Raw genomic sequence first — 12,181 nt, forward strand, 5'->3', positions numbered from 1 at the left:
AACCGTAATCTGCATCCTCTCTTTTCCACATGGACTCTTCCACTGCCACTTCTACTCTCCATTGGTCTCCCTGCGGCTTCCTTTGGGGACAGCACATCACTCACAGGCAGAGCTCCCCAGGGGATGTGGCCATTCTCACAAAGGTCTTCTGTAAGACCCCTGCCTGTCTTCTTTCTTCCTGCCAACCTTAAGGGTGGAGCGAAAGCCAGCTCCTCCTCACCGTTCTCCAGGCAAGGCAGAGGAAGTAGTCTCTCTATAGCAGACCCAGGGATGGTGGGTGGCCTGTACACAGGCCAGTGTACAGCCAAATAGCTTGAAAATCATTGCAAGCCCCATTTGGCTGCTGCCACTATCCACATTTGGTTAGAAACCCAGGGAGAAGATTTTAATCTTGAGACTCCACTTGACACCTCCAATAAACCAACAGGGCAGGACATGGTCACAAGTCTCCTCTATGTTGCTCAATCCTGTACATTGTGGCTGGTTACTAAAGAACTCAGTTTCAAACCGGGACAAAATGTTCCTAGAAGTCTACAAACCCAAGGATTCTTAGTATTGTTATGAAGACAGCTTCACTTCTTAGAAATCAGGGACATCTGTTACTTTCCCTCACATTACTGACCAAGAGAACATCATGCACAGTTAAAGCCACAGACAAGAAGCTGGGTAAGAAGGCTGAATCAGGGCTCCGCACACAAACACTAGAGGACCTCCTGCCTATGCTTGACCTCAGGAATCCAGACATTTTCCAGTATCCATCATCTTCGGGCCAGACAACCTGAGAGCTTCTCAGGGATGGGCTAAGTCACTTGAGATGAAGATGGAGAAATATAGCACAGAAAATTCCAGAAAGGCTCTGGTGTTCACAAAGTGGTACTCACTTGGGATTGAAAGCAGCCAAATCAGTGTTTGCAGCATTCATAAACAGAATACAAATCAGTTACAATGGAAACAAAAGTAAGTAAAAAAAAAAAGAGAGAGCCCCCAAACAAAATGTTATGATGAAAAGTGACAAAAGAATGATAGTATGCCCTAGCTAGACTGGGTTTTGCAGTATAAAGCCAGGAATGTAGTAAGTAGGTGTCCCCAGACTAGGATGAAACTAGCTAGTTCCCACTCCCTAGTCTTCTAGATATCTAGGACTTCACTTTCCACAGTTTCATAATCAAAACTAACTTGTGCAGTTGCTTTATGCTGTGAAGAAACTAAAGGTCTCATACAATGGACTGGTAACTAGAAATGGCACAGTATTACTAACAGTTTAGTAGGGCAGAGGTTCTCAAACTTGAGGGTGCATCAGAAGCACTGGAAAGCTTGTTATATTTTGGATCCAGAGTTGCTGATTCAGTACCTCTGGGGTGAGGCCCCAGAATCTGCATTTCTGACAAGCCTCCAGATGGTCCTGGTGATGTTGCTCTGGGGATCACACTTCGTGACCTGGGACAACAGCGTGACCCAAAAGAATGAGGTGACATCAGGCACCTGGGTAAGCACAGAGGGAAGGTACCTGACAACAAATGGCTCTATCATGTCCCCTTTATCCGACTGTGTATGCTCTTCCATCCCCTCTTCCAGGACACCCCTGGCTGTGGATTTTCCAGCTGATAAATGATCCTCAGAGTAGCTAAAGCTCCTCATATGGGCCTGGAAGTTAGAATGTTTCTGAACATATGCTTCTGTGCCTGTGGAAAGTCAGTGCTCAATGCAATGAATTCAGAGTCTGGAAACCACAAGGAAAAACATGAGTCCCAGCTGGGGCTTGGGCTACCAAGGCAGCATCTGCTATGGGGAAGAATAATAAGAGCCTGAAGGTAGGATCTTTTCAGTGTTCTGGGTAAGGATAACTCAAAATTAATGGCAGAAAAAACTGAGAAACAAAAATTAAGTCTAGACTTCTTTACAAAATCAGTGCACTGGCAAAACTAAACTTCCTGCAGATAGAGCAACTTTATTTTCCATAAAACCTAAAGTAGGACCCCTGATAATTATGTTGCAAATATTTTTGATTGTCTGATGATCAGTTTTTCAGCCATAGTAATATTAAGGGACTGAGCAATCTAATACCTATTTACTTCCTCTGACCCAATCTGAGCATAGATTTAAGCAGGGCCAACATTAATATCACTCCTTTACAACTAGGGAAACTCAGGTTTGGTGTGACCTTGGGTGTCTCTGGACCTCAGGTTGCTCTCTGTGAGCCCAGTCTAGTTGGTGTGTCAGGCAGTGTGAAGGGGTCTCTGGCTTCCACTATGGCAGCTTAGGCCTTGTGGGTGTATCCTATTGAAGACTCTTAGGGGCGCAAGTGAAGAAGGCTAGCAGGTCAGATATATGGGGAGCCTTAACTTTCTGGATGTCAGATTTCTAGCCAGAAAGAAAGTCCACAGGAAGTCCACTTAGATTCTTCCTCCCACCCAGTGTGGGAATCCTTTCTACAACACCCTTGGCATATGGACATCTAGCATCAGTCCAAAGGGGCTGATACCATCCATGATGGTGACCCCTCCTTTGTTAATTTTTCCCTAAACCTAGCCAGCATCTGGTCCCTGGAACTCCTGTCCCTCGTCCTTCATCGTGTAGTTACAGAGGGTAAAGATGCCCTCCTTGAAATGGTGGAATAGCCCTAAATTCTCCAGTTGTTTTCATATAGAATGACTGGCACATCCTCTACCCTGGCATGTTTCAGTTTGTAGGGATATTCATCCCTTTGCTGTGGTCTCACCCTATGAGATATGTGACCACTTTGACAGTAGTGTGTTGGAGGGCTGCTAGGGCTGGAGGAACTTGAGGCACCATCTACCTCTGGTGTGGGCAGCTGTCCACCCTACACTCAGGCAAACCATTCCTTACTCCTTCCTGAGCTATCCCTACACTCTCCTGATTCAGACCCTATTGTGTCTCTTACTATAATAGGTTACTGTTCCTTTGGTTTCCTTCCAAAAACTAAGTTCAAAACCCTGCTCCCTTGGCACAGTAACTGCCTGGCTGAACAGCCCCTTCCTGCACAGGCTCACTCTCCTGCATTTTGAAGAGCTGGGGCAAGGGGGAGTGAGAGAGTAGAGGCCCAGGGTGTCTGGGGTTACCGGTCACCTGTATCAGGGGCGACGCACTCGCATTTGTATGTGGTGATGGAGTCGGGCTTGAAGTCCGTGTTGATGGGGTAGTACCTGAAGGCTCCGATCATCTTCTTAATGGCGTCGTAGATGAAGATAAAGCTGATGAGGGTGGAGAAGCCCTCCTCAGTGAAGCGGGTGATATACTTGATGATAAAGCTGGCATCTGTGGCCACCAGGATAAGGCACTGGATGGCTGAGTGTAGGCCAATCCAGAGGCGGAACTCCATGTAGTCCAGGTCATTGCCTCTGGAAAGCAGAGGGGAACCAGGGGGCCTCCAGTCTGGGGCTCCTGCCTCTACTCTGCTCCTTACACCCATCCTGAGCAGCTCACTTCTCTCTTCCGTGGCACAGACGCCCTTCTAGGGACTGCAAGAGCTCATGGGTGTGGGAAGAATGTAATGGGAGTGGCAGGAAAGTGTGAAGACACCTCTGTGCTCACATGGTGGTAAGAGACATTCACAGGGGAGTGAAAAACAAGATTTAAGATAAGTAAGTCTGCTGGAGGATTTAGAGATGGGCTAGATCCAACTTCTGTGTGGTAGCTGAGGCAGCTGACCCTGGGATGACTGGACTTCCTGGGTCAGGGTGCAGCATTCTGATCTCCAACACTATAGATTTCTAATATACTACCCTAGCTTTCAAATCATAACTGCTCGTGAGCTAAATAGGTAAATTTTCTCCTCTTGTCCTACCTGAATTGCTCTCTAACGGCTATGCTAAGATAACCAAAAGCAAATAGCTAGCAGGAATCAGGAGGAGTAACTGACAGCCCTTCTCAGAGCTAAGGATGGGACTGACACCTCTTACCCCTGTCTCTCCTTTGGGCCTATTCCTCTGCCCTGGCCCCAGTGGTTTGAAATGCAAAAGCAAGCACAGAGGGCCACTAGGGGGCACCTACTTGCTGAAGTCGAACAGAAGCTTCTCGAAGATGAGGATGGGGCCGGTGCTGCTGAGGATGATGAGAGGCTGTCCCGAGAAGAGGCAGAACAAGGAGCCGGCCATGGCAGTGCCCAGGAAGCTCTCCATCACTCCCTGGGGGTGCAAGAAGCGTGAGGCACAGTAAGGGGAGGTGAAAGGGTCTCCCCACATAGGGTGCAACCTCGCCAGCTCTCCAAGGGCCCAGACAAGCGTCCATCCTTTGTTCTGTGTCCTCTGTTCCTCTAATTTCACTGTCTACCCTGCAACTTGCCACCATGGCCAGCGCTACTTTATTTGTTTGGATAAAGATCACTTGGCACTTCCCTTTCGTAGCTCAGGGCCGAGCAAACAGTAGATATGCTTGTTCTGTGTCCATCCGACTCCCAGAGGACAGGTCATTCACCTATTATTCCTCCAACAAGCACATATTTGGTGTCTGATCATTCAGTCATTCACAATCTATTCGAGCCTGCCATCTACCAGGCACTGAAGACCTTTCAGTGAACAAGATAGCACATCTTCAGCCTGGTGGGGTATACAGACCAGTAGCCAACCTTCACACAGTAGGGCTCCTCAACCTTGGCACTACTAATGTTTCAGGCTAGATAATTCTCTGTTAGGGATCTGTGCCATGTATTGTACAATGTTTAGCAGCACCCCAATCTCTACCCATTAGATGCCAGTAGCCATTTCCCTCCTAATTATAACAACCAAAACTATCTCTGGATGTCACCTGGGATCAAAACTTCCCCTGAATGAGAGCCACCACCTGGGAGTGTGATAAGTTGGGTGGCACAGAAGCACAGTCAGGAAGGTCACCCTAGACATACACATGTGGAAAGCAGGGACTGGCCAGGGAAATAAAGTGGAGGAAGAGAAAGTACCCCAAAGAGGGAAAAGTGCGTACAAAGTCTGGAGCAAACAGGTACATGTCTTTGAAGAACTTAAAGATGACCAAGATTGATGAGAAACAGATTGTGGAATGAGTGAGCAGGGCAGAAATATGAGAAAGAGAATCCTGAATGAGGCCTGAGAGGTGAGTTAGAGTCATCAGGGGACGCTGGGTTTTGAGTTAAGGGTGATGCTTAGTTTTTGCTGTGGACAGCTGGGTGAACTGCAGTGTCATTTGCTATGCTGGGAGAGGCCTGTGAGTAGCAGACCAGGAGAGAACAGAATAGAGGCAATGTCACCTGTGAAATGGGGGAGTCCACAGGGCAGTCATATGGACATGCCCAGGAGGCAGCTGGACACTCGAGATGAAGCTAAGGAGAGAGAAGCAAGCTGGCAATAGGCATTGATCTCAAATTATCTGAGATAATGGGCCTTTCCTTGGAGCTCTGAGCTTTCCAACGGCTCTACCCTAAAGGCACCCGATGGAGAAGACTACCTAGGATATGGACAGGCATCTCGGGTGAGTTAAAATTTTCCTTGTGTTGTTGTCATGATAGTAACTTACTCTCTTTCTGTAAAAGTTTCAACTCCAACTTAATAAAAGTTGGTTTTTTAAAAAGCATGGAAGCCGGGTATGGTGGCACATGCCTGTGGTCCCAGCACTAGGAGACTGAGACAAGAGGATTGCTAGAAGCTCAAAGCCAGCCTGGACTACATAGTGAGTTAAAGGCCAGCCTGAACTACGTAGTAAGACCGTGTCTCAAAAATAAATAAATAATAAAACAAGTACGGGAGAAGGCCACAATTAGCAATGTGAATAATGGTGCTGATTAAATTCACTCAAGTATTTCTGGGAAATGTATCAAATAAATAACAAAGCAGGTGATTCTTCTTTAAAGTATGACCTTTTTATATCATCCTTAAATTTGGTCCTTAGTAATGACTGCTGTTATTATCAAGGGTTACAAACAGTGATGGTTTTGAGCTGAGTATGGTGGTGTATTTCTGTAATACCAGTGCTTAGGAAACTGAGGCAGGAGGATCGCTTCAAATTCAAGGCCAGTCTGAGTGACATAGTGAGTTCAAGCAAGCCTGAGCTACATGGTGAGACTCTCTCTCAAAACGCAAGCAAGCAAACAAAATATAGTGATGACCTGGACCTGGGTGGTGCCTTAAGGCTTGGTGTTGGGATTACAGGATGAAGCTTCTCGTCGCTAGGTGGCAGCAGATTTTCCAGCATTCACACCTAAGTCCCTAGCTCGCACACACCTGATAATTGTCGGTGGCATCACCCAGAAGCCCACCAAAGGTGATCGCATTGGTGATACAGCCGAGGTAGATGAACAGAATGGCAGAGATGGACTGGATGTGGAAGCCATCGTAGAAGTCACTCAGGAACCAGGGTAGCTTCCTCTTGATATCCAGATACAGTCCGCCAAAGAACCTGCTTGAGACAGGCCCAGGAGCTATTTTTCTCACTACAAGCCCAGGGACAGGGCAGGGACAGGGCTACTCACAGGGTCCTGCAGCAACTGGGGTGAGGAAGGCAAGTTGATCAGGAGTGGATGGGAACAAGGATCTTTCCATCAGAATATCATGTGACTGTTTGGAAATAGGGCCTTTGTGGATATGATCAAACTATAATGAAGTTGTTAGGGTGGGCTCTAATCCAGTACGACTCTTTACAAAGGCAGACACACGCACGCAGGAGGCCCTGTGAGGACGCAGGTGGAAACTGGTGCCCCGCTGCAGCAAGCCAAGAACTGCTGATTGCCAGAAACTAGGAGGCGAGAGCCTCCCAGGGAGCATGGCCCTGTGGACATCTCGATTTAGAACTTTTGTTCTCCAGAACTGAGTGAGAACAACTTTCGGCTGTTTTGTGCCACCTCGTTTTCCGTATTGTGTTTTGGCAGACCTAAGAAGTGCATATTTGCATCAAAGGCAAAGAGAAAAATTTGGGTCCCGCAGCCCCCTCTTATGAGGCAACCCTTCCCAGGATCCAAGAGGGCGCAAGGAAGGAAAGGCCCCAGCGGTCAGACCCATGGACCAGGGTGGGTGCGACCCACAGAAGGAGAAGGACCCCGAAGCAGGGCTGGGAAGGAGAGAAGCCAGGAGCACCGCGGGATCTCGGTCGGGCTGCGGCGGGCACCTTCCGGTCCAGATGAGCTCCTCCCCAATTTCGTGCGCGGCCGGCATCTCCGCGTCGTCCCCGCCCCCGGCCCCGCCAGCCCCGCCGCCGCCAGCTCCGCCGCCGCCGCCTCCTCCGCCTGCAGAGGCGCCGCCGCCTCCCGCCGCGCCGTTCATCTGTCCCAGCTCGGCCAGGGAGAACACGGATTTCCTGGAGGAGAAGGAGTTAGGAGTGGGGCTCCCGGTGAAGGAAAGGGTCCTGCCGCGCAAGGACTGATTGCAGTGCTCCCCTAACCTCTCCAAAAATTCACAAAATATCCTAAAAGACGGGAAAATGCAGAAAATGGTCACTGTTACCCATGTCCTATTTAACCATATTTATATAAATTTAATATAAATTTATATAATATATAAATTTAATATAAATTTATATAATATATAAATTTAATATAAATTTATGTAAATTTTATATAAATTAAAAGATACCAATAAAATTGAAGTCCTTTTTGTTCCTGCCTCTCTCTCTCTTTCCCCTCAGCACCCCACCCCTCACAGGCACACACACACACACACACACACACACACACACACACACACACACCTCTTGTCAGCAGAGGGCACCTTCTTGGGTGGTTCAATGCGAATATTTGGGTCCCATTCTCCAGGAGGAAGCACGATGACCTCATCCAGGAACTCATCAATTCCCGCAATCAGATCATCCCGATTTCGGGCTTTATAGGCCACGTCACTGAAGAGCTGGCGGGAAACAAGGGAGGACAGCGGGTCAGCTGTGTTTCTCATGGCCCAGGTATTCACCTCTCAGGAGCTCAGCACAGTTAGTTTCAGAGGAGCCACTCCAGCCGCTGGTGTGCTGCCAGCTGGGATGGATGAGAACTGGCCTGACAGGGAAGATAGGACCCAACAGGAAGGAGCTGGCACCAAAGGAAGACCTGGGAACTAAAGCTCAGGTCTCCACAATCCTTTTGGAGGACTTTGAGTGACCTGATCTTCCTTGCTTCAGTTTCTTGCAGAGAAAGCACATTAGAAAACCTCTGCAGAGCCCAGTTTGAGAGGCTCAGATAATTCACATGCACTGTTACTTCCTGCCCTCCCCACTTGGAGGAGGTCAGGGTGCATGGCATCTCCAGAGCGTGTTTTCTGACTCACAGATTTGACTGGGTTATGCCTGTGTTTACAGTCCTCTAACTCCCCATCACTCTGGAGGTAAAGTGTGAATGCTAGGCTCTGCCCACAGGCTTTGTGTAGTCTCTGGCTCACCTCTCTGGAGTCACCTTCTGCCCTTGGAGCTCTTGTACTGAGCTAGCCTCACTTGCATCCAGCTTCTTTGAACCATGTCAAAGGGAAGCTCTGCTCCCTTTGTCTAGAATGCCTGTCTCCCAAGCTCATGCTGGGCCTACTGCCTCCTGCTCATCCTTAGCTGTAAAGCCTCATCCTCTGTGAAGCTCTCCTTAACTCCTTAACCGCTAACATGGGTAATTTTTTTACTACAGATCTGTCCTTCTCGCTGGATAGGTATTCCTAAAGGACAGTGACTGTTCCCTGAATCTCTGTATCTTCAGTACCCTGCACAGGGCCCAGGACACAGCAGGTGCTCAAATGTCCCTGTGGGATAACTCAGCGCATGCAAATGCAGTCCCTGGTGCAGAAGCCATGACCTTCAGGCGCATGTGTTTCTTGTCACCACTTACATCATCCACCATGAGAGTTGCAATGGCACGGCCAATTTCATTGTAGGATTTTGCTCTTCCCGAAGGTCCCAGCAGTATGAACAGAAATCTGCAAACACAAACAAGGAGAATAAAAATGAGAAGGAAAACCAGAAGAGAAGAACTTTTCAGGCTTCACCAGTATGCATTGTTAACTTTCTCAGTTTCCCTCCTTTGAATCTCAGATTCATTGGAAAGACATTTGTTTCCACTAAGCTCTTTGCCCAAGTTCACCCAGCAGCTTCTCTTCCTGCTTGTTCCTCTTTATTGTTCATGATTATTTAAAATAAACCAGCTAAAATGCATCCTTGGTCAGAAGATGTCCCTCTGTTCCTTTAGAAAGGTCCCTAACAGCACTGCTTGCTGATGTCACATTAGGATCAGGCTGGCTCCCCACCACAGGTGTGGCCTCGGGTTTCAGTGGCTCCTACCTGGTGGGAACTGGCACCTCGGTTACTCCTCCCAGCATGGCAGACTGGATGAGACGCACAAAGGCAATGAAAGGCTGGTCCAGAAAATCCACCTCACCCACAAGCACATTGGAGGCTTCTGAATCCTTGGGGATCTTCTTCATGAACTTGTTTTTCCTCTGTTAGGGAGGGGGAAAGGAGACACCCCAGAATACTCTGCATGCTCTTACTCCCCCATGCCCCTTTGGTCTGCACTGGAGGCCTAACTTCCAAAGATGCTCCTTGAGAGACTGAAAGAGGCTGGGCCTGGTGGCACGTGCGCTCTTGAGAGAGGCAGGAGGATGGCAGGTTCAAGCTCAGCCTTGGCAACATAGACACTTAATGAGACACTGCCTCAAAATAAAAGATAAAAAGTGCTGGGGATGTAACTCAGTGTCAGCCCTCTGGGTCCAATCCCCAGTATTGACGAAGAAAAGAAACTGAAAGAAATAACCCAATACTCTCCCAGAGACCTATTAAGCCATTGGAGATGGGAGAGAATCGCAATGACCTGACCCCTAGAGCATTCCTTAATGGGTGAGAAGTGTTCAAATATGGGCTAAGGGGTTGAAGGAAAGAACCTTGGAGTGTGACGTGCCCCAGGCGTCACCTGCAGCCTCCTTTCCCTGAGCAGACGGGAGTCTTAGCACTGACAACCCAGCTCCCAGAATCTCTGCCTCTACCTGTAGTGGCAGACGAAGGAGGCCTATCCTGAGGTCAGGGTGAACAGGTTTGTTTTTCCCTTTGCCCCCAGCTTCCCGGCTTACAGGACCCCTGGCCCAGTCTCTAAGTCTATGGGAGACTTCCACGGTCCCAGGTCCCTTCCAGAGAACTGGTTGGAAATCTCCTACTGTCTGAGGCTTTCCCGTTTTGACAATCAAGGGAGCCTCCCTGTGGTCCCTCTGACTAGTATGTGCCCAACGCAGGAAGATCAAAGAATGCTTGTTTCTCATCAACTCAGTGAAGACACAGGTCCTTTGTGTCTCTTCCAACTGGTTGTTCCTCTTTGTGCCTACGATTGCCTTTTGATTGGGCTCTTGGCTGGAGTGGGGGGTGTTACACTGAACTGTGCCACATGCAAACATGAGAAATAGCATGTGAGCAAGGGCCACACCGTTGGAGTGTTTTAAATCCAGTGAGGAAACCCCAAACTCCTTACCCAGGCAACCAGAAATAACCTCAAGGATCATAATATAGTAAGATTAAGCCAAGGGCAGAGATGCAGGAAAGCCAGTGTCCAAGACTCAAATAATTCCTTTGTCCCAGACATAGTCAACAGATTAATAAGCAGATCTTTGGGATGGAGGGCTGGTATGCCAGGGAAGCCACCTTCCCCATGCCAGTTTCTGAATGGATGGGGAGGGCCCAGGGACAGGTGGGCGGTACACACTAGAGAATAAGGCTTTGAAAGCAACACTTTGGAGTGGCCCAGTGAACCCACTTATAATCCAGGACAGAAGAGGCATTAAAAGATGGCTTTGGTCTTTCCTTGCAGGTTTGATGTTTGGTTAGGAGCTCAGGGTGGTGGCATCCCAGAAATGGGGGTGTTTCTCCTACCCTGATTTGCCACAGCCTGATATGGGCTTTTCCAACCAAGGTTTCACTGAGCCCACCTCTCAGACCTGTGGGAACACTGTCCCAGCTCCTCAGCACACACAGCAGTGCTCTGTGGACCCACTCTGTGCTCACTAGGAACTCACTGGGGTAGACATGGAGTTTAACTCTACACAAACCAATGGTGAAGAAAGGCAGATGCTTCTGGGCTTGCATTGAAAGAGCATCCTGGTGTACGAGGCAGATGTACAAACGCTGAGAAGCAGATCTGGGTGCCAGCCAGGAGAAACACACCCTGGCACCAGGCTGGATTCTAGTCCTTATATCAAGGAAGCATTGCCTGGTAAAGGTGACAGCCAATTGCTATTGCCACTTATGCATTGACTAAAACAGGATATTAAATATCTCTATCAGATAATGCTTTGTTATCATGGCTTTCCTGTTTATGTACATAATAAAGTGGTGTGTTTCTCCAAATAATACTTTAGAATACTGACAGATCCCTAAATTAGTTCCAAATAGGGTTCTGTCCCAGAGTCAGGCTCTCTGGGGGAAATCCAGGTTCTGCCACCTTGCAGCAGGATGAAGTGGGGTGTGTTAGTGGACTGCTTCAAGCCTCAGTGATCTCTCAGCAGTGGAATGGGAAGGACACACACAGCACCTTTGTGAGTGCACAGGCAACCTCGGCACAGAGCAGCACATGCAGTACATGGGCCTTAAATGCTGGTTAATGCGATTGTTTTTATAATATTTTGGCCACAAAGGACTTCCTGAAACTAACACAAGAGATGGTTTTATTTTGCCTTCTACCAAACTTGGGGATTCCTTAAAGGATTGGTGGTCACCCAAGCTTCCAAGGACTTCTCTTTGAGTTTCAGGTTTCTTTCTTTCTTTCTTTCTTTCTTTCTTTCTTTCTTTCTTTCTTTCTTTCTTTCTTTCTTTTTCTTTCTTTATGTTTTGTGTTTATGTTTTAAAAAAACTTTATTGGTAATTTTAGCCATATATAATGACCATATTCATCATAACAAATTTGTTCCTGTATATGATTTATCTTGCTTCTTCTTTTGTTTCTGATTCCCCTACCTTAAACCCCTCCTTGAGTTTTGGTTTCATGGTCACCTTTCTTCCTACTCCTGTAGGCACAGACCCGGGGACTACGGGGCCTTAGGCCCCTGAGGTATGGAGGAGTTACAATTAGGAGCCTTCTCAGCCTTCCTAGGCAGTCACAGGTTCTCGGCTGCAGGCCTTGGAGTCTGAAGGATTCTGATCTCATCAAGGGTATTTCAGCTGTGCTAGTGGGAGACAAGGGCCCATGTTCTAGTGTCCTATCTGAGGAAGACGACATACTCCAGGGCATCCGACTACTTAGCCGTCACTGCTCTCTCCACGGGGAGGTTCACTT

The 12,181-nt window shown here is 48.1% G+C and overlaps 1 protein-coding gene across 3 annotated transcripts in view; it reads right to left on the bottom strand.

Annotated features, from left to right (window-relative positions):
• The window catches only part of Slc4a5 (solute carrier family 4 member 5), a 113,376-nt gene that overhangs the window by 27,361 nt on the left and 73,834 nt on the right, over window positions 1-12,181 (bottom strand). For all 3 annotated transcript variants that reach the window (XM_063229609.1, XM_013151558.3, XM_063229611.1), the window contains 7 exons: window positions 9,208-9,365; window positions 8,759-8,846; window positions 7,651-7,805; window positions 7,072-7,260; window positions 6,192-6,366; window positions 4,012-4,145; window positions 3,088-3,359 (listed from right to left, as the gene is read on the bottom strand). In XM_063229609.1, the coding sequence (XP_063085679.1) occupies window positions 3,088-3,359; window positions 4,012-4,145; window positions 6,192-6,366; window positions 7,072-7,260; window positions 7,651-7,805; window positions 8,759-8,846; window positions 9,208-9,365 (1,171 nt within the window). The remainder of the gene's footprint in view (window positions 1-3,087; window positions 3,360-4,011; window positions 4,146-6,191; window positions 6,367-7,071; window positions 7,261-7,650; window positions 7,806-8,758; window positions 8,847-9,207; window positions 9,366-12,181) is intronic.

The sequence above is a fragment of the Cavia porcellus genome, unplaced genomic scaffold (assembly GCF_034190915.1).
Source record: "Cavia porcellus strain 051 isolate PalLab524CR breed Dunkin Hartley unplaced genomic scaffold, mCavPor4.1 scaffold_18, whole genome shotgun sequence".
Lineage (NCBI taxonomy): Eukaryota > Metazoa > Chordata > Mammalia > Rodentia > Caviidae > Cavia > Cavia porcellus.